Raw genomic sequence first — 27,534 nt, 5'->3', positions numbered from 1 at the left:
AGGCTACATGGGGGCTCATACTGTGTATAGCATGCTATATGGGGGCTCACAATCTATACAGGTGGCTTCATAAGTGCTCACACTGCTTATAGGGGCTCATACATATAGGAGGCTATGTGGAGGCTCACGCTGTATAAAGGAGGCTATGTGCGGACTCACATTGTACAAAGGTGGCTATAAATGGGCTCACATGTCCACCTGTCTCCACACATGTCTTCCTTTACACGCTGCTATAGTGCTGAATGGGTTTCCATATTGGTTAAAGTATAGGACTTTTAACTTTAAAGGAATCGCTGAGTGCTGCCTTTCTACTTTCTGCAAGATTGCATGGGCTCATACTGTATATAGAAGCATATGTGTGGCTCACATGGTCTATAGGAGGCTACATAGTGGCTCACACTGTATATAGGAGGCCATATGGGGGCTCATACCGTATATAGGAAGCTATATTGGGTTTACACTGTATACTGGAGGCTTTGTGCGGGATCATACTAAATATAGGAGGCTATTTGCAGGTTCATACTGTATATAGGAGGCTATATATGGGCTCACACTGTAAATATGAGGCAACATAGGGGCTCACATTGTATATAGAAGGCTATATGGGGGCTCACATTGTATATAGAAGGCTATATGGGGGCTCATACTGTATACAGGGAGCTATGTGCGGGCTCATTCTGTATTCAGGGAGCTATGTGCGGACTCATACTGTATAGAGGAGGCTATGTGCGGGCTTATACTGTTTATAGGGAGCTATGTGCAGGCTCATACTGTATATAGGAGGCTATGTGCAGGCTCATACTGTATAGAGGAGGCTATGTGCGGGCTCACACTGTTTATAGGGAGCTATGTGCCGGCTCATACTGTATAGAGGAGGCTGTGTGCGGGCTCATACTGTATATAGGGAGCTATGTGCGGGCTCATACTGTTTATAGGGAGCTATGTGCGGCTCATACTGTATATAGGAGGCTATGTGCGGGCTCATACTGTATATAGGAGGGTATACGCGGACTCATACTGTATATAGGAGGCTATATATGGGCTCACACTGTAAATATGAGGCAACATAGGGGCTTACATTGTATATAGAAGACTATATGGGGGCTCATACTGTATACAGGAGGGTATATGTGGACTCATACTGTATATAGGAGGCTATGTGCGGGCTCATACTGTATACAGGAGGGTATATGTGGACTCATACTGTATATAGGAGGCTATGTGCGGGCTCATACTGTATACAGGAGGGTATATGTGGACTCATACTGTATATAGGAGGCTATGTGCGGGCTCATACTGTTTATAGGGAGCTATGTGCAGGCTCATATTGTATATAGGAGGCTATGTGCGGGCTCATACTGTATATAGGAGGCTATGTGCGGGCTCATACTGTATATAGGAGGCTATGTGCGGGCTCATACTGTACAGTATATAGGGAGCTATGTGCGGGCTCATATTGTATATAGGAGGCTATGTGCGGGCTCATACTGTATATAGGAGGCTATGTGCGGGCTCATACTGTATATAGGGAGCTATGTGCAGGCTCATACAGTATATAGGAGGCTATGTGCGGGCTCATACTGTTTATAGGAGGCTATGTGCAGGCTCATACTGTATATAGGAGGCTATGTGCGGGCTCATGCTGTATATAGGAGGCTATGTGCGGGCTCATACTGTATATAGGAGGCTATGTGCGGGCTCATACTGTATATAGGAGGCTATGTGCGGGCTCATACTGTATATAGGGAGCTATGTGCGGGCTCATACTGTATATAGGAGGCTATGTGTGGGCTCATACTGTATATAGGAGGCTATGTGCGGGCTCATACTGTATATAGGGAGCTATGTGCGGGCTCATACTGTATATAGGAGGCTATGTGCGGGCTCATACTGTATATAGGAGGCTATGTGCAGGCTCATACTGTATATAGGAGGCTATGTGCGGGCTCATACTGTATATAGGGAGCTATGTGCAGGCTCATATTGTATATAAATCCAAAAAAAGAGACCATAAATTTAAACTATGTCGACTTCCAAAAAGGAGACAATATACCCAAAAAGAGGGAAGTGCCAGACCAAATAATAAAATATAGATAGTTTATTGGTAAATATATTACAATAGTTACAAAGAAACAGAAAAGTAGAGAACAAGGCGGAGTGAATACCAAGCAACAATATATATAGTAAAGTAAACCACGTATATCAAGTAGCAAATTGTTAAGAGACAGAAATAAACAAACACCCAATAATTCAACAAAAAGTAGTACCCAAGTGGGTATGGTGTAAATATGGGTGAAGAAACTGAGCTACACAAATAAAAGCATTAACCAGAGGTAAAGTTTACACAAATGTGCAGACAAAAAGTGCCATGTGCCAAAGTGCATATATAAGCAATATAGATATCAACAAGGGCTAAGGAAAGTGCTATATGCCAAAGTGCTTTGCTATGATAGCAAGAGGTTACATCATTGCGTGATGACAAGATGCTGCTAGAATATAAATAATACCTGGTGCTGTGGTTGCAAGGAAAGAGGACTACTTTTTGTTGAATTATTGGGTGTTTGTTTATTTCTGGCTCTTAACAATTTGCTACTTGATATACCTGGTTTACTCTACTATATATATTGTTGCTTGGTATTCACTCCGCCTTGTTCTCTACTTTTCTGTTTCTTTGTAACTATTGTAATATATTTACCAATAAACTATCTATATTTTATTATTTGATCTGGCACTTCCCTCTTTTTGGGTATATCTTACTGTATACAGGGAGCTATGTGCGGGCTCATACTGTATATAGGGAGCTATGTGAAGGCTCATACTACATATAGGAGGCTATGTGCGGACTCACACTGTATATAGGAGGCCATATGGGGGCTCATACCATATTTAGGGAGCTACGCAGCCGTCAAGGTAAAACGGCTGTGGACAGCTCCGAGAAGGCTCCCAGGCCCCAGCGCCGACGTGTGCGCCACAGCACACAGTATTTTAGTGCACGATGGGGCCCGATCAGCAGAAGCACAAGAGCGGGGCCCCGGATCTGCGGGCCCCTCTGTGTACTGCTGCTCACCAGGCCCCATACAGCAGTAAGGGCAGTAATGCCCTGATGGCAGCCCTGACCTTTGAAAAAGTATTACAGATACTAGAGGAGATGTGACATGACGTCCGATCTCAATTCCAGCCAATTCTGCATTGAAAGAGTCAAACGGTGCTCCTCCCTTCTGAGCCCAGCCATGCGCCCAAACAGTGACTTTCCCACACGTATGGGGTATCGGTGTACTCAGGAGAAATTGCACAACACATTTTTACCATTAGGCTATGTACCCACGCTGCAGAAATGCTGCGTAAATTTCCGCACCATTTCCGCACTCCCGCTGTGGGTAAAACACATGCAAATTTGCATGGGTTTTCCCGTGGAAAACAAGCATTTTGCAAGCGTTTTTTTTTTTTAGCATCGCTTGGAATGTGATAGGTAGGATGTTAAAATAATAATAATAAAAAAATATATATTGTTATTCTCACCTTCCGACGGCCCCCCGATCTCCTCTCCACGCTCCTGGTATCTTCCGGTCCCAGTAATGCTTTGCGCGAGATGACGTCACGCTCGCGAGAGCGTGCTGAGAGGCGGGAAGGTCTTCGGGGGTTGTCGGAAGGTGAGTATATCACTATTTTTTATTTTAATTCTATTTTTTACAGGGATATGGTACCCAGAGCCTGGAGGACGGTCTCCTTTCCTCCAGACCCTGGGTACCATCCGCTCATGATCCGCTTACTTTGCCCATGTGGACATAGCCACATGTGGAAAGTAAGTGGAACAATGCAATCCTATGTGGGTGGAATCACTGCGATTCCGCAAAAAAAATGAGCATGCTGCGTATTTTACCGCGATGCGATTCCGTACCGGTAAAATGTGCAGCATTAGCACAGCAATGTGGAATCCCATAGGATGCGTTTTCTTAGCGTTTCTGCAACGTTTTCGCAGTGGAAAATCGCCTCGAAAATGCGAAAAAAACGCAACGTGTGATCGCAGCCTTAGGCTGTGTGCCCACGTAGCTTTTTTTAAGCATTTCTGCAGCGCTTTTTGACAAGCGATTCTGCTGCAGAAACGCTTAAGAAAAGCATCCAATTGATTTTTAATGAAAAACGCACATGTTGTGCCAATGATGCGTTTTTAACCGCTGCAGAAACGCTTAGGCTATGTGCCCACGTAGCGTTTTTCATGCAGAATATTCCTGAGCGGAAACGCACACCCTCTTCCTGGGAAAACGCATGCGTGTAATGAAGCGCTTTTGTAAGTAACATATTAACATAGTTTTGAAGGCTGAAGGAAGACCTTATGTCCATCTAGTTCAGCCTATTTTTAGTGCAGCTGTTCTGCATTGTTGATCCTGGGGAAGGCAAAAAACCCACAGAGTAGAAGCCAGTTTTCTCCATAGGGAAAAAAATTCCTTCCCCTAATCTGGGTCAACCATCTACCTATAATATTCTGTTATTCGTAACCTTCTATACTGTTACTCACAAGAAAAGCATCCATTCCTTTCTTAAATTCATTCAGTGAGTTGGCCATCACCACTTCCTCAGGAAGAAAATTCCAGAGCCTCACTGCTCTTACCGTGAAGAACCCTCTTCTATGCTGGTGCAGAAATTGTCTTTCCTCCAAACGAAGAGAATGTCCCCTTGTTCTTGTCACAGTCCTTGGTACAAACAGTTCATTGGAGAGATCTCTGTATTGCCCTCTGATATACTTGTACATATATATTAGGTCTCCCCTAAGTCTTCTCTTTTCTAGAGTAAATACACCTAATTGTGATAACCTTTCTGGGTATTGTAGTGAACCAAATCCATTTATCATTTTAGTAGCCCGCCTTTGAACCCTTTCAAGTTCAGTAATGTCTTTCTTGAGCACCGGCGTCCAAAATTGCACACAATACTCCAAGTGTGGTCTGACGAGTGATTTGTACAGAGGGAGAATTATGTTTTCATCTCGTGTCCCCAGACCTCTTCTAATGCATCCCACGACCCTATTTGCTTTGGTGGCAGCTGCCTGACACTGGGCACTCCAATTTAGCTTCTTATTGACTAAGATGCCTAAGTCTTTTTCCATGTCTGATTTCCCCAGCAGTTTCCCATTTAGTAAGTAATTGTAGCATCTGTTTCTCCTTCCCATGTGCATAACCTTACACTTATCTGTGTTAAACATCATTTGCCATTTTTCAGCCCAATTCTCCAATTTACTCAAATCCGTCTGTAGTTGCAAACTGTCCTCCTTTGTGTTAACTACCTTACATAGTTTTGTATCATCCGCAAATACTGATATTTTATTGTGTAAGCCATCCACTAGATCATTAATAAATATATAAAATAGTAGGGGGCCCAATACAGAACCCTGTGGTACCCCACTAGCAGTGGCGGATTATAATGAGGTCAATCTGGGCGGTAGCCCAGGGCCCAGTGGTGTGGGGGGGCCTACCAGCCCAGGGTAAATTGCCTCATTATAATCGGCCACAGTCTCTATGGCAGAAAGTCAGCTGGAGTGAGTCCTGACCGGTCACCGCCGTGTGCTCCTTCCCCTGTGCTGGCGGTGACAGCACCTGCTGCAGGTAGTGAGGTGACAGCCGTGTCCTAGGGAAGTGGGGGCAGCAGTGACGCCGCCGATGAGGAGGACAAGGAGGCTGCGGGCGGCCGGAGGGAGGCAGCAGCCACTGAGCATCAGGACTGCAGCATCCAGGGAGACGGGCCCTGCCGCTACAGCCTCCTTCCCACTGGCTGCAGCCAGTCCCTGATGTCCTGCGCCTGGTGCTGCAAAGGAGATGGGCGGACACGATGAGCTGGCCAAGGGCACCCGCAACTACAAGAAGGCGCTGCTGGTGTGCCACTGCCAGTCACGGGAGCACCGCCTCGGCGACCCCGCCGCTTAGGTGAACCATCCTGCAGCCTTAGGTATGGTGTGATGTTCTGTGTGGGCCGGGCACTACAAGTCCCAGAATGCCAAACGCTGCCCTCTGCGTTGGGACTTGTAGTACGCCCGGCAGCAATGGAGGCTCTCTCTGTGATCACGGGTGTACTCATCCTTGGAGATCAGTGATCTAAGCTGATTACTGCGCCCCCTCCCTGCTGGCCTCAGGTGGGCACCGCCTCAGACTTTCCCGGGTGACTAGTGGCTGCTCCCCGATGGGACCCTGCCTGTGCTGATGACATGTGCTCAGCCCTGCACCCCGATCTCCAGTAATGGCAGCAGATGGACCCCAGGCATTGTACAGAGCTGCTGCACATTTAGAGGTGATACATCCACAGGTGCTGGATCTGCTCTCACCATGGCCGGCAGGTGCAGGGGGTCCAACCTCGGAGAAGCCCCTCTGAGAATGTGAAGGGGTGCAGGTCTAGTGCTGTAGGCCCTTCACTACACATCCTGTGATCCGGGGCAGCTGCGTTGGGACGGCTGAGTGTCGCGCTGCGTTGGGAGCGGAGCTGCGTTAGGACGGCTGAGTGTCACGCTGCATTGGGAGTGGTGCTGCGTTGGGATGGCTGAGTGTCACGCTGCGTTGAGAGCGGAGCTGCGTTAGGACCGCTGAGTGTCGCGCTGCGCTGGGAGTGGTGCTGCGTTGGGATGGCTGAATGTCGCGGTGCGCTGGGAGCGGTGCTGCGCTGGGACGGCTGAGTGTCACGCTGCATTGGGAGCAGAGCTGCATTAGGACGGCTGAGTGTCGCGCTGCGCTGGAAGCGGTGCAGCGTTGGGAGGCTGAGTGTCGCGGTGCGCTGGGAGCGGTGCTGCGTTGGGACGGCTGTGTCGTGCTGGGAGTGGAGCTGCGTAGGGACGGCTGAGTGTCACGCTGCGTTGGGATGGCTGAGTGTCACGGTGCTGCGTTGGGGCGGCTGAGGGTTAGGCTGCACTGGGAGAGTAGCTGCATTGGGGTGGCTGAGTGTCATGCTGCGCTGGGACAGCTGAGTGTCGCGCTGCGCTGGGAGTGGTGCTGCGTTGGGACGCCTGAGTGTCACGCTGCGTTGGGAGCGGAGCTGCGTTAGGACGCCTGAGTGTCGCGCTGTGCTGGGAGCGGTGCTGCGTTGGGGTGGCTTAGTGTCGCGCTGCACTGGGAGTGGAGCTGTTTTGGGACGGCTGAGTGTCGCACTGCGCTAGGAGAGGAGCTGCACTGGGATGGCTGAGTGTCGCACTGCGCTAGGAGAGGAGCTGCACTGGGACGGCTGAGTGTCGCACTGCGCTAGGAGAGGAGCTGCATTGGGACGGCTCAGTATCGCGCTGCGCTGGGAGAGGAGCTGCATTGGGACGGCTGAGTGTCGCGCTGCACTAGGAGCGGAGCTGCGTTGGGGCGGCTGAGTGTCGCGCTGCACTGGGAGAGGAGCTGTGTTGGGGTGGCTGAGTGTCGCGCTGCACTGGGAGCGGAGCTGCGTTGGGGTGGCTGAGTGTCGCGCTGCACTGGGAGCGGAGCTGCGTTGGGGTGGCTGAGTGTCGCGCTGTACTGGGAGCGGAGCTGCGTTGGGACTGCTGAGTGTCGCACTGTGCTAGGAGAGGAGCTGCATTGGGACGGCTCAGTATCTCGCTGCGCTGGGAGCGGAGCTGCGTTGGGGTGGCTGAGTGTCGCGCTGCACTGGGAGCGGAGCTGCGTTGGGACTGCTGAGTGTCGCACTGTGCTAGGAGAGGAGCTGCATTGGGACGGCTCAGTATCGCGCTGCGCTGGGAGAGGAGCTGCATTGGGACGGCTGAGTGTCGTGCTGCACTGGGAGCGGAGCTGCGTTGGGATGGCTGAGTGTCGCACTGTGCTGGGAGAGGAGCTGCATTAGGACGGCTGAGTGTCGCGCTGCGCTGGGGAGGCTAAGGCTCTGTGCCCACGTTGCGTTTTTGTAAAGCGTTTTTGATGCGTTTTTCGGGGTCAAACCGCATCAAAAACTCTTAAAAGAAGCATCCCATTCATTTTAATGCATTTTGGCCTTTTTGTGCCAATGGATGCGTTTTTTACCGCTAAGGAAACACTTAGCGGTAAAAAACGCAGCATGTTCATTAATTTCCGCTTAGGTCCGCGTTTTTGGCTATTTCCTACAGTCCAGAAGACGCGCAGAAAAAAACGCATTTTCTGGTAAGGAGACCCGTTTCCTGAGCGCTTAAAAGCGCACATAGCCTAAATCATTGCTGTACCCCATATGTGCACACGTATGCAGAAAATTTCTGCATGAAAACTGGACTCCTTCCCAGAAAACGCGCGTTTTTGCCGACAGCACATCTCCACGCTGTGTTGTCACTATATCTGTAATTAGCGGTGCAGGGCCACAACAGATATTGGCCTCTAGGGCACCAGTCACGTTTGGTCACGCATAAGTTGTAGCATCGCTGTTAGTGTTTCTCTGTAGGGAAAAAGTTACAAGAGCTGTGCAACCATCGCAGAAATCCTCACCATGACGTTACCTGCAAGTTCACTCACTTCAGGCTGGGAATGCCTGGGATACTTCTTGCGATACTACTCTTCTAGGGTGTATCTCAGCCGAGTTATGGAGGTAACTCAGTGTGGAATAGCATTATACAGGGAGTCCAGTCATCTCCATAGTGGGTGGTGGGGAGGTCATGGGGTCAGTAGTAGCCGTGACGCTGAGGGGTCCATTGTTACATTGTAGCTAGGATTTAACCCTTTCTCTGGGAAGGTGATCATACACAGAAGGCCGGTAACCAATCATCATAATGGAAGTCGTCTGTTTCCATCAACTTTGTTATATGTGGGTAGTGGGCACCTCTAGTAAGGTGGGCACGAGATGGCGGGTCCACATTTCTTTCTTAGCCTATTGACAGAAATGTTTTGACCAGTTGAAAGTTATACAACCTGAGGATTGTGCATGGGTGCGCGGCCCACATGTAGTAGTAGTGTGTGTGTGTGTATCTATATATTTACTCCAACCCCTATATAAACCCTGCCCCTCCGACCGCCGTCCACTTTCCCATGCACCTGTTGAAATCCTGGGGTTTTTTTGTCTCCCCTTGGTCCTCCACATGCTGAACATCTGGGACATGACTAACATTGTGCTTGTTCGTTACCAGATGCAGCGTCATGTCAAGTGTGTGAGGAGACGGCGACTTGTCTGTGGCGTTAACCCCTCTGCTGCCATGTTGGGCACAGCCTGTGACGAGGAGCGTCTCTTCCTGTGTATCCGGCCACAGGCTGCACATCGGAGGCTGCTTCTTCTATCTCGGGAAGTTCATGAAGCAGAAGCATCTGTGTGACTCATGTGAAGTAACTTGTCTGACATGTCATGTGTCCAGGTCAGCAGGTGATTGCAGATTATTAGCTGGTTTCGATGTTAGATACAAGTGAGTCAGGACTAGATGTTGGGTGGAAGCCTTCCAGTATTTGTAAGGCCTCGTGTACATGCTGAGTATTTGGTGAGTTTTTACCTCAGTATTTATAAGGCCTCATGCACACGCTGAGTATTTGGTGAGTTTTTACCTCAGTATTTGTAAGGCCTTGTGCACACGTTGTGTATTTGCTGAGCTTTTTATGTCAGTATTTAACCCCTTCCCGCCCCTTGACGCACCGTATGCGTCATGAAAACTAGTGACTTCCCAACCCGTCACATGACGCTGTCACATGACCGGGGGGGGCCCACAAGAGTTTGAACAGCCCGGGGCCCTGGCTACCCTTAATCCCTCCCTGCCCACTAGTAACCCTGGCCCAAACTGAGTATGCACCATTAATAACCACTCTTTGTTTTCTATCACTAAGCCAGCTACCTACCCATCTACACACATTTTCCCCCAGCCCAAGCTTTCTCATCTTACTTACCAATCTTTTATGTGGGACAGTGTCAAATGCTTTAGAGAAGTCGAGATAAATGACATCCAATGATTCTCCTTGGTCCATTTGAGAGCTTACATCCTCATAGAAGCTGATCAGGTTAGTTTGACAGGAGCGATCCTTCATAAATCCATGTTGATATGGAGTTAAACATTTATTAACATTGAGATATTCCATAATGGTATCCCTTAGAAACCCTTCAAAAATTTTACCCACAACAGATGTTAAGCTTACCGGCCTATAGTTTCCAGGTTCCCTTTTACACCCCTTTTTGAATATTGGTACCACATTTGCTTGCCGCCAATCAAGTGTTTTTGACGCTTAATTAATGAACATGCTGTTTTTTTCCGCTTAGCGCTTCCGCAGCGTAAAAAAACGCACCATTAGCACAACATGTGCGGATTCCATTATGATTACATTGGATGCTTTTCTTAAGCGTTTCCGCAGTAGAAACGCTTGTCTAAAAGCGCTGCAGAAACGCTTAAAAAACGCAACATGGGCGCACACAGCATAAGCGATTAAAAACGCAGCATGTTCATTAATTTTGTGGAATCGCATGCGATTCCGCATACCATCAATTATAAGGGCAAAAACGCTTGACAAACCCTTACAAAAGCGCGTCAAAAAACGCATGCGCTTTCCCGGGAGCAGGGTGTGCGATTCTGCTCAGGTTTATCCTGCTTCAGATTCACTGCATGGGCACATAGCCTTACAGTCAGAAAAAGGTGCAGCTCTCAGATTTTAATTACACAATAGCTTTGCAGCACTTTTTGGAAAACCACAGCAAAAATACAAAAGTATTACAGAGGCGTGAACACAATAAATGAGGGGCATCTGGCATACACGTACCCCCATAGTACACTTGGTCCTAAACTGCATACAATTGTGTCCACCTCTTGGTGCATATGGATATAACTGATGATGGGGTTTACACTGAGCGATTACCGGTACGCTCCTGAAATGGCTGCCATCACCCTTCCGCACTGCCGATGGTTCACCATGGTTGTCATCTTGGTTGTTGGGGCACAGACTCGATGTTTTAGGCGACCCCCCCATTCACACTATATACTGGAGTATACAAGATTTACAGTATATATAGAACAAGTGATCAAAGGATGGCAGGTTCAAGTTCCTAAGGCCTCTTTCAGACATCCGGTGTCAGGGGTCCGGCGGCGTGCGGCGAATAGCCGGGCCGCCGGATCCGGCCTGTAGCGATGACACCGGATGTACATGCGGTGCCTGATACGGCTTGGAGGACATTTAAAGGAGCCGCAGCACCGGGGGTCGAGAGAGCCAGCCGGAGAGAGATCGGGAGGCGAGAGAGCAGCCAGAGAGACAGCTGGGGACGAGAGAGCAGCCAAAGAGACAGCGGGGGACGAGAGAGCAGCCAAAGAGACAGCGGGGGACGAGAGAGCAGCCAGAGAGACAGCGGGGGACGAGAGAGCAGCCAAAGAGACAGCGGGGGACAAGAGAGCAGCCAGAGAGACAGCGGGGGACGAGAGAGCAGCCAGAGAGACAGCGGGGGACGAGAGAGCAGCCAGAGAGACAGCGGGGGGACGAGAGAGCAGCCAGAGAGACAGCGGGGGGACGAGAGAGCAGCCAGCGAGACAGCGGGGGATGAGAGAGCAGCCAGAGAGACAGCGGGGGGACGAGAGAGCAGCCAGAGAGACAGCGGGTTGACGAGAGAGCAGCCAGAGAGACAGCGGGGGACGAGAGAGCAGCCAGAGAGACAGAGGGGGACTACAGAGCCAGCCAAAGAAAGGTATGGAGCGTATGGAGAGAGAGAGAGGGAGAGAGAGAGAGATGCGTGCCGGGCACTTGTGGGGTTAAAACTCACAGTGTCCAGGCATGCGCAGTTGAAAAAGCCGGTCCGGCGCTGCAAAAAAACGTTGCAGCCAACGTTTTTTGCAGACGCCGGACGGCGCATGTTTGCCGTATCTGGCAAAACCCGGAGGCGCCGCATGTCCATCCGGCACGATGCGGCGATCATTACATTCTATGTGAAAAAACCGGATCCAATTCCGGATCCGGTTTTCACAAATTTCGCCGCATCGTGCCGGATTTAAAAAAACGGATGTGTGAAAGTAGCCTTAAAGGGAATCTGTCAGCAGGTTTTTGCTATGTAATCTGAGAGCATCATGATGTAGGGGCAGAGACTCTGATTCCAGCGATGTGTCCCTTATTAGGCTGTGTGTGGTTTCAGTAACATCAGTGTTTTATCAGGAAATTATCACTACAGGATTAGGTGCGGAGTGCCTCCTAGTCAGGGCCGGACTGGCCATCTTGCAATTCTGGCAAATGCCAGAAGGGCCTGTCTGGTCGTGGGCCGCTTTGTCTGCTATGTTGTTAGCAGAATCGGTGTTCTCAAGACACACATACTTTTAAGAGTTGTGACGGAGCACAAAGTTGCTGACTACGTTACTTACCCCAGCAGGCCACGGGTATCATTAGAAATATTAGTCTTGTAGTAAATCTTGATTTCCTCCATCCAGGATAATATTAGTAATATATCCACATCTGGTGCTTGGGGACTGGGACAGCATGGGCCTGTGTGATTTCAAATGCCAGGGCTGAATTTCAGCCCCAGTCCGTTACCTGGTCCTAGTCCTCTTGCTCTGAATAACTCCAGCCCCACCACTGATTAGCAGCTCTCAGAATATACTGTACATGGCCAGAAAGCCGCCAATCAGTGGTGTGGATGGGGTCATATAGGGCTCAGCAGTGTTAGATCTGCAGCAGAAAAATGGTGACAAATAAAAATGACAGCGACACATCAACATCATTGGAATCAGGGTATCTGCCCCTACATCGTCCTGCTCTTGGATTACATGGGAACACTGCTGCTGGATTCTCTTTAAAATAAACAAAATATTTACATAACATTTTTTTGTCAGTCTTTTCCACAGTTTACAAAAATACATTTTACCCACAGGTAACACGACTTCACAGAGGGGGTGGACATATAAAGGAGGGCATTTGGGGGTGTTCCCCAGTGGTCCCTGGGGCAGAGATTAAACGTTCTGGTTCCAAATGTATAAAAATGTGAATAAAACTAATAAAAAGGTTTGTACCTGGAAACTTGTACATTTTAAAGCCCTATAACAAATGACTTGCAGGACAAGTTTGTGCTGTAACCGGTGATAATCCCGGCTGGTGCACTCACTGACGACGTCTCAGTCTCCTCCTCCTGCCCCGTACCTCCACCTGACAGAATGACGGGGCGGGCAACGTCCCCATGACGTCACGGACATGTGCGCCCTCCTATTGGTGGAGACGCGGAGGCGCGTCTGGATGCCGAAGGTCAGCAGCGGTGATGGTGGCGGAGACACAGTGACAGCGGAGAGTCGGCGGCGACCGGACAGGAGCAGCAGGCGGCGGCATCATGCCCTACATACTGATCAGCACCCAGATCCGCATGGTGAGCGCTCAGTGTGCACTGTGTCCTGCAGCAGCATCATCGGCCGTGCATGGGATCATTCATTGTCTGCTGGGTACAAGCCGCATTCACTTACCGCATGTCCTGTACAGGTGTACATGGGGGCTATACTGCTGCGCTCGTGTGCTCCTATACACAGAGGGAGAGTATGCTTTGTGCCAGTACTGACCTGCAGCCACCTGGGAGAGGTGCCTACATCCATCTGTGAGAGAGCGGCCATTAGAAAGGGAGGAAAACTGGCTACAAATGAGATCATCGTCAAAGGCTGCCTGCTCTATTAGCTAGTTAGATATCTATTATTTATCTATCTACCTATCTATCTATCTATCCTTCTATCTTATTATCTATCTATTTATCTATCTATCCTTCTATCTTATTATCTATCTATCTATTATCTATCTATCCATCCTTCTATCTTATTATCTATCTATTATCTATCTATCATCCTTCTATCTTATTATCTATCTATTATCTATCCCATATCCACCCTCTATCGGTTTTATGTCTTGTTTTGGCGATGTTATGCAGAATTCTCTATACTTATTTAACTAGCGGGATATTAGTGAGACAAATATTTAAAAAAAGCCAAGGTCATGGTCCGACAAAGACATTTTCTGTTCCTATCTGCCTCAGGGCTTCTATGTAAATGGAGCAGAGCCGACTGTATCTCCGATTATTACATTTCGGCTGGTCTGTGCCGGCTCACAAGCAGGATGGTTAATAATACGGTGTCAGTCCTGGTGGCTCGGGGGGATGGCCAAAATGAGGAAAAGCATCAATGATGAGAATCAGTCATGTTGTTGCATCTGGCGCCAAAATGTTGCAGAATCCCCGTCGTCATAAAGGCTCCAACCTTCAGTTTTTGAACCTTTTAAAAAGAGTGCGGTCAGCTCGTCCTGCTGGTCAGCACATATGTATGGGATGGGGCCCCTGTAAAGGTCACACATAGACCTTCTAGAGGCTGACCTAAAAAGAAGGGGGCAATGTCAGCAACACACAGTGGAAGGCTGTCTGCTCTCACAGGGGCTTCCATGGATAGGAGGGTGTTCAGACACAGATGTTGCATGCTCACCGTGGAGAGCAGTCTGCCATATCTCCCTGCACAGCTGAGATATTTGCAGACGTGTAAGTGCCATGCTTTCCCATAGGGATCAACGGGACAAATGTGGTCTTCTCCCTGAAGATGCAGGCGGACGGGCTGTGCTGTCGGCCACAGGTAGCTTGGCCCTATTCCTTTGCGTAGCCCAAACTCTGTACGCAGCCGGTATTTGGGATCTGCCTCGGCACCTTCATACTAACACTCTGCTGCCTGAGTAGACACCGCAGAGCCCCCACTGTTTACATGGCAGCCCCCAGAAGTTCTAGTGTTGGCTGTCTTCATAAGGACAGTGTAGATGAACAGATGGGTAAGATGCAAATCTGTGTCAAGATTTTAGGAACTCGCTGAACGTCCTGAGTTCCAACAATTGATTGACTTTCAGGATTCTCCGATATTGCTGGTGTGAACAGCCGGTCACGTGACCACATGTACCCAATTTGAAACTTGTCCGACTAGACACACTCGTCCTCCGAGGGCACTTCTGGTGAGGAAGGACAAGCACGTCTAGTCGGGACGTGACCACAAGTGTGCATATTACTGACGCCTGCGCACTCCATTCTGTCAGGCTTCAGAGGTCTGCACTTACAGACTTTTACCAGAAGACCAGACAACCCGTTTAATTGCTGCATAGTAACATACCGTAGTAACATAGTTTTGAAGGCTGAAGGAAGACCTTATGTCCATCTAGTTCAGCCTATTTTTAGTGCAGCTGTTCTGCATTGTTGATCCTGGGGAAGGCAAAAAACCCACAGAGTAGAAGCCAATTTTCTCCATAGGGAAAAAAATTCCTTCCCCTAATCTGGGTCAACCATCAACCTATAATATTATATTATTCGTAACCTTCTATACTGTTACTCACAAGAAAAGCATCCATTCCTTTCTTAAATTCATTCAGTGAGTTGGCCATCACCACTTCCTCAGGAAGAGAATTCCAGAGCCTCACTGCTCTTACCGTGAAGAACCCTCTTCTATGCTGGTGCAGAAATGGTCTTTCCTCCAAACGAAGAGAATGCCCCCTTGTTCTTGTCACAGTCCTTGGTACAAACAGTTCATTGGATAGATCTCTGTATTGCCCTCTGATATACTTGTACATATATATTAGGTCTCCCCTAAGTCTTCTCTTTTCTAGAGTAAATAGACCTAATTTTGATAACCTTTCTGGGTATTGTAGTGAACCAACTCCATTTATCATTTTAGTAGCCCGCCTTTGAACCCAGAAACTCAGTATATACAGTGGCTTGTAAAAGTTTGGGCACCCTTGGTCAAAATTACTGTTATTCTGAACACTTAATCAAGTGGAAGATGAAATGATCTCTAAAAGGCCTAAAGTTAAAGGGGTTGTCCAGGTTTTTCACATAATCTCAGTACATATCTGGGCTGCAGAATTATGACAATAAGTCATTTACTTTCTGTCACTAGTTTGCACGGTTTTCTAGATATTCTGAACAGAACGTCCAAGGGGGGGGGTGTTATGGCATTGAAATGAGAAGTAGTCGTAACCTCCTACTCTACTCCAAACATGCCCTCTATAGCAACCACCCCACCCTCCATAGCTACAGGCCCTCCCCGTCCACATGAAGAAGCCCTCATCACACAGTAACAAATCCTCCCCCTCTAGCAGCCTCAGTGCAGAAAGCAGACCACCCAGCTGCTCCTCCCCCAGACACACACTGAACAGTGATCTATGGGAAGTGAAACTAGTGAGGAGGGAAAATCGTCCTGTATTCTGGGCCATTCCATGATTACAATACATAACTCATTATCAGTAATTCCTTCCCTCACTGTCCCAGGCTGCTGGCAGCAGTGAGAACAGACTGTGTAATGGCCAGTGATGGGGGTCTGCAGCTTCTAATCTGCACAGGGGATGGCAATCACTGATGTAATCTGTTGTGTGACAAAGCCTCTGCCGTGTGAATGAGACAGCTCTGTATCACTGATGTCTTCACACAGCAGCAGATTTGGTGCAGTGTATGTGTGAGCACTGTGTATCTAATGACACAAATACTGATGGGAGCAGCCTGTCCCAGAATACAGGATGATTTTCCCTCCTCACTAGTTTCACTTTCCATAGATCACTGTTCAGCGTGTGTCTGGGGGAGGAGCAGCTCTCTGCACTGAGGCTGCTAGAGGGGGAGGATTTGTTACTGTGTGATGAGGGCTTCTTCATGTGGACGGGGAGGGCCTGTAGCTATGGAGGGTGGGGTTGTTGCTATAGAGGGCATGTTTGGAGTAGAGTAGTAGGTTACGACTACTTCTCATTTCAATGCCATAACACCCCCCCTTGGACGTTCTGTTCAGAATATCTAGAAAACCGTGCAAACTAGTGACAGAAAGTAAATGACTTATTGTCATAATTCTGCAGCCCAGATATGTACTGAGATTATGTGAAAAGCCCGGACAACCCCTTTAAAGATTGCACATTTCCTTTGTAATTTAGGCAAAAAAAAATCTCTCTATATATTTTCATATTTTACATTTTAAAAATTACAAAAAGGAAAATGGACCGATGCAAAAGTCTGAGGTCCCTGCTTGGTTAGTACCTAGTTGCGCCCCCTTTTTGAGAGTATCACAGCTTGTAAGCGCTTTTTGTAGCCAGACGAGAGTCTTTCAATTCTTGTTTGAGGGATTTTCATCCATTCTTCCTTGGAGAATTCTTCAAGTTCTGAGAGATTCCTGAGTCGTCTTGCATGCTCTTCTATTTTGAGGTCTAGCCACAGATTTTCAATGATGTTCAGATCAGGGGACTGTGAGGGCCATTGTAAAACCTTCAGCTTGCACCTTGTAGGTTTTGATGTGTGTTTAGGATCATTATTCATTTGTAGAAGCCATCCTCTTTTCATCTTCAGCTTTTTTACAGATAGTGTTATGTTTGCATCAAGAATTTGTTGAAATTTCATTGAATCCATTGTTCCCTCTACCCATGAAATGTTACCTGTGCCATTGGCTGCAACACAACCTCAAAGCATGATTGATCCACCCCCATGATTAATGGTGTTTTTTCCCAGAAATTCTGTGCCCTTTTTTCCCATTCTCCATGGCAACACCATGGAGAGAGAGGATTTGCCCCAAGGACAGGAAACCCTACAGCTTTAAAAAGGCTTTAGTACGCTTCAGTGGTTTCCTGTCCTTGAGAAAGACTCTACAGCTCCTCTATGCTGCCAGGGAAGGAAGATCTTACCTGAGGATGAGGTCACAGCATTGCGTGGGTTAATAGAGGTCCCTGGCGACGGAGCGCACCGTGCAGGGATATCGATCCATGAGCATGGCATGCCTGGGAGCCGACAGAGAAGCTGTGATTTCAGGTCTAGGGGTACGGTCTGGCATGGCACTGCTTCTCCGGAACCCTGTAGAGCATCTGACATCACTTCTGGTGGCGCAGTGCATCTCTGGGAGCCGGCATGTGTATTTTAGTGTTCCGGGAGCAAGACCTAGTATGATGCAATGTATCCCCAGAATGAGGCTGGGCGTCTTATGGGGGCACAACCTGGAATGGTTAAGGGAAGGGTATCCCCATGTAGCAACAGCAAGGAAAGAGGCGGAACAGGAACGCATCCCCTACTCCTGTTTGGATCCGGAGGTGGACCTGGAAGGTGACAGAGGATAAAAAAGACCTCTACCTCAAGGCCATGCTGCAGGAAGGTATTCCAGGTGGAGGACAACAGCCAGCCTGGAAAACCCATGGAAGCAGCCCCTCTGACCTCGGTAGTCCTGTGTTAGTTGGGGTGAGTCAGGGTTGATCCCTGGAGGAAAACCATCCTAAATAACTGTATTTTTTTATTTTATATGAGAGGCCTAGAAAAGTGCAATCTAAAACTAAGCACAGGGACTGTGCCCTATGCAAGGGTAGATTAGCAGCTGCCTACGCCTAGAAGCTTTGTAAAGAATGCATTGAGAAAACCCTGATGGAAGAGTTTCCCTCCCTCATGGAGAATATGAAAACCATGATGAGGGAGGGGATTAAAGTCAGCTCCTCAGCAAGACTAGAGATAGAAAATGGAGAATGGAGAGTTAGGGGGCTATTATACAGAGGCATCATCATCCGCATCCTTTTCCCATAGCGTAAATCCACCCTGATTCCGGGCGGTTAGAGCAACCATGAAGGTACAGGAAGCTAAAGACCCTAAATCCATGCAGGACCTGATGCTTTGGGGACTAGAGGTCAGGAAGCACAAATGTTTTCCTGCCCATTAAAACATAGCCTCATTAATTAGGAAATGGAGTGGAAGAAGCCAGACAGGAAGGCTTTTATCCCAAAGGAGATCAAATAGAAGTACCCTTTGAAATGGAGGACTCAGAAGTCTGGGACAAAGTACCCAAGATAGACATAGCAGTGTGCAAGTGTACCCAAAATACTTTTCTCACATTCGACAATGCAGTGCTGCTAAAGAACGCTCATGATAGGAAAGAGGATGCTCAGACAACATAATCATTACCTTTATGAAATCAAACAAAAATCAAGATGGATATTTATTCCGGAGTATGGGGAAAGTTTGCACAAAGAGGGTGGTAGAAAGGGCTGAAAGAGTCCCCTTAAAGTTCATACTGTAGTGCTAGGGGACCTTTATGACCACCCTCTAATAATTAGATTCTATAAAGCAGTCGGCGCTCCGGTATACCTCCCCAGCCTTGACCCACACCTTGGGACCTAAACCTGGTCTTAAAAGCCCTAACCAGAGCCCCATTCGAACCCATATCCGGTTGCTCGATCAAGGTCTTGACACTGAAAACTGCTCTTTTGGGTGGCCCTTACAGCACCTTAGGAGGGTATGGGGAGCTGCAGATCCTGTCAGTAAGCCAGCCCTTTATACAATTCTTGCCTGATAGGGTCATACTCCGTCCTGACGCAGCCTTCCTCTCTAAGATGTTAACAACCTTTCACACGTCCCAGGAAATAGCGTTGCCATCTTTCTGTGATAAACCTAAATATGAGGGAGGAAAGAGAATTTCACACCTTAGATGTTAGGAGATGCCTCTAACAATCTAGAGTTATCCAGAGAATTCAGAAAATCTGCCTCCCCGTTTGTTCTCTTTCAGGGTCCCAGGAGAGGTCAGGAAGCCCTCAAAGGGTCCATAGTCAGATGGGTCAGGGCAGGGATTTCTCTGGCCTACACATCAGGAGGCTCCACTCTCCCCCCCTCCGATATTAAAAAGCAGTGATCCCTCCCTAGGGGATTCCTCTGTTATCTCTCCCCATAGTGCTGTTGTGGTGAATGGGAAAAACGATGATTACTTACCAGTAATCAGTAATCGGATTTTCCAGAACCCAAGACGGCACCCTTCCTTATTCCCTCCCCTCTTTCACTCTTTTCTGGTGGATGGCACACAGTTGACTCACAGGGTGTCGGCAAAAAAGAGGCTGGGGGGAATTAGGGATATAATTGCGTACAGGATTCGGTGCTATATCATGGAAGTGACACATGTTACCAAACTTGTATATGTGTATGTTTACCAAACAGAGTTCCTCTCATGCTCTATAAACCACCAAAGCGTACTAGAGGCCTTCACTTTTTTTTTTAAAGTTGTAGGATTTCCTGTCCTTGGGGCAGAGCCTCTCTCTTCATGGTGCGGTCGTGGGTTCTGGTAAATAATAATTTTCTCCACACATACCTTTTTGTTATGATGAGTCACCGAAGGAGGAAAAAACAAAATACCAGCTAAGTCCAGAAAAACCAGAGAGGTTGGCAGCTATCGAATTGCAGACCCCTGAACCTATCCACAACAACTAGCAGTAGCCGTGGGGGGTTCCTACGGTGCCCTAGACCCCTCGATCACAGCCGGAGAGCTACATAGCCTAAAGACAGAAAGGGGAAAAACTAAACTGCCCCAGAGCAGACCCCAAAGCAATAGGCAGCCCCCAACATATAATGACGGTGAAGCAAGATGAAAACACTAACACAGATAGAAAGATAGGTTGAGCAAATGATGGGGCCCAAGCTAACTACATAGGACAGGATAGGAAAGCTGCTGTCTGCCATCCGCAAAAATCCTATCAAAATGAGCCAACCGACTGATAGGAAAAACAGGCCCTGAAGTCGCTAGGCTTCAAACGACTATATCAGCACTCAGGTATATTCTGAAGACAGAGCAAAAGATCAACAGATCAGAGACAAAAATGGAGTTCAGCTCACCCCCGGCTGGGGATGGCAGAACTCCCAAAAAACAAGGAAAAACAAAAACAAAACTGAAGAGTACAAAGCAGAGCAGAAAAACTTAGCTTTGAGTTGCAGGAATCAGACTGGTCTCCAAGAATCCAGCAGGAAAATCACCAGCCATGAAGAAGGGCGTCGGCAGCCTTATATCCAGTCCTCAATTCCAGCCACCCAGTTATCATCTAGCTGCCCATGTGTTTGGTAATCAGTCTCACTACCTTCCTTCACCAGAGGAGGGAGTTCATCAGACCTCAATGATGAAGGGAAAAATGAACTCACAACACCTTTTGATCACTGGGGCCAAATAGTTCTATTTTAACCTCATCGGTCCACAGGACTTGTTTCCAAAATGCATCAGGCTTGTTTAGATGTTCTTCTGCATACTTCTGATGCTGAATTTTATGGTGAAGATGCAGGAGAGGTTTTCTTCTGATGACTGTTTCATGAAGGCTTTTTTACAGGATGAAAATGATGAAATGGTAAGACAGGATGTTGAGAAGGCTGAACTTTTAAATTCCTATTTTGCATCTGTTTTCTCTCAGAAAGGAAATGTAGTATCAACTGTTATTCACTGTCCTATTAAGGGAATAGAAGAATCCAGGATATCTATAAACAGAAAGATAGTGAGGAAACACTTAGCTAACCTAAATGAATTCAAGTCTCCAGGTCCAGATGAATTACACCCCAGAGTACTGAAGGAGATAGCAGAAGAAATTTTTGAACCCCTCTCCATAATCTTTGAAAATTCTTGGAGAACAGGAGAAGTGCCAGAAGACTGGAGAAGAGCAAATGTTGTTCCTATCTTCAAAAAGGGGAAGAAGGTGGACCCAGGCAACTATAGGCCGGTGAGTCTGACTTCTATACCAGGAAAGATCTTTGAACAAATTATTAAACAACATGTATGTCAATACCTGGATAAGAATGAAGTGATTAAACAGAGTCAGCATGGGTTTGTAACTAATAAGTCATGTCAGACTAACTTAATTTCCTTCTATGATGGTATCACTGATTGGGTGGATCAAGGAAATGCTGTAGATATAGTATATCTTGACTTCAGCAAAGCATTTGACAAAGTCTCTCATACAATCCTTATTGAAAAAATGACTAAGTATGGAATGGACAAGGCAACTGTTAGGTGGATTCATAACTGGCTTAGTGATCGGACCCAAAGAGTGGTCGTAAATGGCTGCACATCCAGTTGGAAGAATGTGTCAAGTGGGGTACCACAGGGCTCTGTCCTGGGCCCTGTATTGTTCAACATCTTTATCAACGATTTAGATGAAGGAATTGAGGGTAAACTGATTAAATTTGCTGATGACACAAAGCTAGGAGGGATAGCTAATACTAGAGAAGAGAGAGAGAGAGGATTCAAAAAGATTTAAATAAACTGGAGAAGTGGGCAGTAACTAACAGAATGGTTTTTAACAGGGAGAAATGCAAAGTACTACATCTGGGCAATAAAAATGAAAAAAGCAGATATAGAATGGGAGGAATAGGGCTAAGTGACAGCACATGTGAAAAAGACTTGGGTATACTAATAGATCACAGACTGAATATGAGTCAACAGTGTGATGCAGCAGCAAAAAAGGCAAATGCAATTCTAGGATGTATTAACAGAAGCATACAGTCTAGATCACGTGAAGTCATTATTTCCCTCTACTCCTCTTTGGTCAGACCTCATCTGGAATATTGTGTCCAGTTTTGGGCACCACATTTTTAAAAAAGACATCAACAAACTGGAGCAAGTTCAGAAAAGAGCGACCAGAATGGTGACCGGTCTGCAAACCCTGTCTTATGAGGAAAGGTTGCAGGATTTGGGAATGTTTAGTTTGCAAAAGAGAAGACTGAGAGGAGACTTAATAGCTGTCTACAAATATCTAAAGGGCTGTCACATTGTAGAAGGATCAACTTTATTCTCATTTGCACAAGGAAAGACTAGAAGCAATGGGATGAAACTGAATGGGAGGAGACACAGATTAGATATTAGAAAAAACTTTTTGACAGTTAGAGTGATCAATGAGTGGAACAGGCTGCCACGAGAAGTGGTGAGTTCTCCTTCAATGGAAGTCTTCAAACAGAGGCTGGACAGACATCTGACTGGGATGATTTAGCGAATCCTGCTTTGAGCAGGGGGTTGGACCAGATGGCCCAGGAGGTCCCTTCCAACTCTATGATTCTATGATTCTATGATTCTAAGGCCATATCTGTGCAGGTGTCTCTGAACAGTAGAACAATACACTACATCTCCAGAGTCTACTAAATGTTTTTGAAGGTCTTTTGCAGTTAAGCGGCGGTTCTGATTTGTTTCTCTGGCAATCCTTCAATCAGCTCTCACTGAAATTTTGCTTGGTCTTCCAGACCTTATCTTGACCTCCACTATTCCTGTTAACTTTCATTTAATTACATTTGAAACTGAGGAAAGGTCAACGTGAAAAAACTTGGCTATCTTCTTATAGCCTTCTGCTTTGTTGACCTCCACCATTTTCATTTTCAGAATGCTAGGCAGCTGCTTAGAAGAACCCATGACTGCTGTTTTTTGGCACAAGGTTCTATAGAGGAGGCTGGGTTTTTATAAATCTGGGAAATTTGCCTCACCTGGCTTATCCTAATGATGGTGAACAAGCCATATCCCTAACAGGCTAATTAACTTTGACCAAGGTTTCAGACCTTATCTGAGCACAAAAGTCTCTAAGGGTGCCCAAACCTTTTTGTATTGGCCCATTTTTCTTTTTGTAATGTTTAAAATGTAAAAGGTGAATTTCTTTTTTTGCCTAAAATATAAAGGAAATGTTTCATCTTTACCTTTAGGCCTTTTAGAGATCATTTAAACTTCAACTTGTTTAAGGCTGTGTTCACACACAGCGTTTTTTTAGCGGTATTTTTAGCGGTTTTGCCACTAAAACCGCTATAAAACCGCTAAAAATAAGCTTCCCAGTCATTTCTATGCATTTTGCACTTTTTGTGCATATTGATGCGTTTTTTACCGCGAAAAAACCGCATTGCGGTAAAAAACGCAGCATGCTCATTAATTTCGCAGATTTTTCCGTGTTTCTGGCTATTTCTATGCGTTTTGAAAACGTGCGGGAAAAAAACGCATAAAAACTGTGCGTTTTCTGCGCAAAAACCGCGCATAAATCACGCAGAAAAAAAACGCACGGTTTCTGGGAAGGGAGTCAGGTTTTCCAGCAGAAATGTTCTGCTACGTGTGCACTTAGCCTAACTGTTCACAATAGCACTAAATTTGACCAGGGGTCCCCAAACTTTTACATGCTACTGTAGTTCAAGTTGGAATAAAATAAGGGCTCTAGGCTCAGGCTGACCCCGCATGAATATGAACTTGGCCATGAACAGAGGGTTTATTAATTATGACATTGCCCTTAGGTCCCTTGTTGTCAGTTTAGATCAGTGACAGGTTCTCCGGTTACAGGGTGCATGCATAAAACATCTGTATATAAGAGAAGCCCCGGCTATAGAAGCGGATCAGCGCTCACAGCTGTGTCCTTGTAAAACAATAAACTCATTATTTTCCCAGTTGATCGCTTTGTACAGAACATCTCCGAGTGTTAACGTCCATGTTTTGTGTAACCAATATTAGAAAATTGCATATTGCACCATAGGGACTGATGGTAAAGTCCAATGTTTTAGGGAATTCATAGTCTGTCTGCAATGGCTGACTGTGCGTGAAGTCCAGGCGAGAGGCAAAGTTAAGACCCTGAAGGTAAAAGCTTTAGGGCCAATATGACGGGTCAAGCAGTAAGATCAGGACTGGTGGAAACAAAAATCTGGATCAAGACTGGTATTGGACACAGATATTCAATCTTCTAGGGGTACATGTATCAATTTCTGGCACTACAGGAACCTTTTTGTATAGTCAATGATTACCGTAATTGTCAAAGATCCCATTGAAAAAAAAAAAAACTTGGACTGAGGAAGAAGAACATGATCCCTTATATTGTGGACTGCAATTTTTGTACCCCTGAAAAACCTTAAAAATTGAGGCACTGCATTCCACGCGCTTTTTTTTTTTTTTTTTTTTACAGTTTCTCAGCACATTATATGGTAAAATCTCAAAGCTACAACTTGTTCTGCAAAAAAAAAAAACCTCATATGGCTAGGTTCACTGAAAAAATATAATAAAGTTATGACTCGTGAAAAAGGGCAAAAAAACCTCAAGCACAAAAATAAATATTGCCTGGTCTTTAAAATATGGCAAAAGTCATAAAAGTTTTGCACAACTCCCTGTTGCCAAAAATGTTGTGACTTTTATTATACTTTTCTGGTGTAGAGGCCTCTATGAATGGGCCCCTTAATATCTACGTGTGACCTGCATTTCTCCATAAAGTGATCATAGTTGTGTTTTTTTTTTTTTATAAGGAAATCGGCCCTACAATCGTTGGAGATGAATGCTCTGATCCACAGTTAATGGCGCAACTTGGAGCAGTCAGAAGGATCGTACTGGGAAATAATTTGTAAGATACGTTTTATATGAAAATATTGTGTGTCTGCCGGGCAGGCTTAGGCTCTGTTCACACTAATAGTTGGAGCCACTGTTGCAGATCTGATAAAAAAAATAAAAAAAAAAAAAATGGTGGAACTGCAATGGACCCCATTATAGTCACTTTTGGGCAATGCTGGTGCGTGTGCGTAATGGATCCATGACACCCACTAATTATGTTGTTTTGTTCCTATGATTGAGATGAAAACCAGAATCAACAGTGCTTAGTATATGACACCCAGAGCTGCATAATAAACTGTATTTAATAAATGCTGCAATACAGTGTTCAGATAATACCACCGTACAGTGGCAAAATAAGGGTGTGTTAAGTCTTTTTACTGACTTTTTGGCTCAAATACTCCTCAAAAACTTGGAATTTCAGCTCAGTATGTGCTCCAATAACTCTGTGAACATACCCTGACAACTGCAAACATACAATGGATATTAGGATTGAGATATTTGACCATCAACAATTACAAGGCCCTCTGAGGTACCCCCTTAAGGAGGGGTGACTGATGGACTATGTGCAATTTCAAAGGTGCACAATATCTGTTGGCTGGCATCACGTATCTATAGGAGTGAGGATACTGGCTTCTGCCCTCCTCTGATTTGCAAGGCAGCAGAGTCGGATTATCCCTTTAAGGAAGACCTATCACCAGTGACCATTTTCAGCTCCTATTTTAGTCCAGCTGCTCCCCAGAGTATTGATTTTTATTTATTTTTTTTAAATCCATCATACGGTTTCGGAAATATGGGCCTTTTTTTTATTTAATATCCATTTTCACTGTTTATACCAATAAGGCAAACATGCAGAGCAGTCTAAAGGATTCCCCCGAGGCATCCAGTGAGCCACGCCCATGAGGAACCCAGTGAGCTACGCTCCCAAGGAATCCTGTAAACCACACACGCTTGTAAAGACCATAAATAGATAAAAAGGCCCATGACTTAGGAACGATGTGGCGGATTAAAAAAAACAAAACAACCCAGCATACTCTGGGGAGCAGCGGGAATAAAAATAGTCCAAAAACTGGACACTTTTGGTGACCTGTCTTCTTAACAAAAAAAAATGAATTGTGATATATGGATTCATTTTTTTTTTTTTTTTTAGTGCAGAATATGTTGTTAACGATCCCCCGCGTGTGACACTGGACAAACTTGAAAATCTTGGATACCGTGTGATTAGTATGACGGGGGTTGGACAAACACTTGTATGGTGTCTGCATAAGGAGTAGGTACATCTACTTACCGATGTTTACAACGATAGTCCGAAAACAGAGCGTGGGACAGAAAATGAGGACAGATCTGCAGGACTTTCTACAAAGAAATCTCGACCTATAAAATCCTGGACTCGTGTGACCCAATGCAAGTGTCTCCTGAATGAGGGCACATCGGGGTGTGTTCACACGTGGCAGATTTGTTGCACAGTTTTCTGTAAGCTTCACTTAGATGAATGGGACAGGGGCAGCAATTTTTGCAAATCTGCCAAGTGAGAATTTACCTTTCCTGTTGCCGCTAATTAAGGAATAAAGCTTATAACTACTGCACATTTCATTGGTGACGACAATTAATAAAGAAGCCTAACAATTAACCGTTTCAAGCTTGACATAATTCTGTCCTCGGGGATTTGACACCAGATACCCCGCGCCCTTCAGCGGTCACCAGTTCTGACATGACTGGGTGTAAACCCTGTACAGAGCCAAGACCCCACCGCTACGGTCACTGTGTATGGTCGCTGCAGAGAATCGCAGCTCTGCTCCCATTTACTAGAATAGGAGCAGACATTGGGTAATCCGTAGGGGGCGATCTTGCGGCTCGGAGGTTGGACCCTCACATATTGCACATGAATGGCAGATCCTTGCTGTAGGCTATCAATGTAACATACTGATAAAGCATGGTTGGCTGCTGAGGGCCTAAGGGGTCATGGACTCAAGAAAAGGCAAGTGAAATGGAATTACAGATTTCTAGTAGGACTTTTGAAGAACTGATCTGTTGAGATGGGAATAACAGTTTTAAGGGGGTCTCTGTTTTCAGACAAAAAGATGAGTGGGGGTGCTTTAACATACAATAAGTATTACTTATCTGGTAACTCACTCTGCCATTTTCTGCTTACCTGGCTGCAGCAATAATGCATAGTAGATACATGACAACTACAGCGCTGCCTCCCAAATGCTTCCCCGTTAAACTGCAAACGTCACAGCCTGTATACCGCTGCAGTCAATCACTGGACTTAGCATGTACCAGCGAGAAGCATCTTGAAAGAAGTGTTGGAACGGACAGTGAGTATAGCCTGTTTATTTTCGCAGTTTTGCTGGTTATGGGCACCTTTTTACTTAAAGGGGTTGTCCACGTTTTGGTGACTTTTTTTTTTATTTTAACAAATACATGTATTTTGAGTTAAAAATCACTTTTGCATTTGGATTTCATTCAAAATTTTGCACCTATTGGCTTTTTGTTTCCCAGCACTTTCAACTTTGATGTGTTCATAAATCAGCCAACAGGAGCTCAGAAACAGATAATAAATACAAAATCCCCATCAGATTATTAGAAGGAGCTCACGGATGCAC

At 46.2% G+C, this 27,534-nt stretch overlaps 1 protein-coding gene across 1 annotated transcript; it reads left to right on the top strand.

Annotated features, from left to right (window-relative positions):
• The first annotated feature begins 13,043 nt into the window (after positions 1 to 13,043).
• On the top strand, positions 13,044 to 26,558 carry GCHFR (GTP cyclohydrolase I feedback regulator). Its single transcript, XM_073566694.1, has 3 exons — positions 13,044 to 13,209; positions 24,850 to 24,944; positions 26,079 to 26,558. The coding sequence occupies exons 1-3, from the start codon at positions 13,174 to 13,176 to the stop codon at positions 26,200 to 26,202; spliced, it is 255 nt and encodes an 84-aa protein (XP_073422795.1). The 5' UTR covers positions 13,044 to 13,173; the 3' UTR covers positions 26,203 to 26,558.
• The last annotated feature ends 976 nt before the right edge of the window (positions 26,559 to 27,534 follow it).

Source organism: Dendrobates tinctorius, unplaced genomic scaffold (genome assembly GCF_039654945.1).
Source record: "Dendrobates tinctorius isolate UK_male_01 unplaced genomic scaffold, ASM3965494v1 ptg000019l, whole genome shotgun sequence".
Taxonomy (NCBI): Eukaryota; Metazoa; Chordata; class Amphibia; order Anura; family Dendrobatidae; genus Dendrobates; species Dendrobates tinctorius.
The sequence above is the reverse complement of the archived record's forward strand: the minus strand, read 5'-3'. Positions and strand labels throughout refer to the sequence as shown.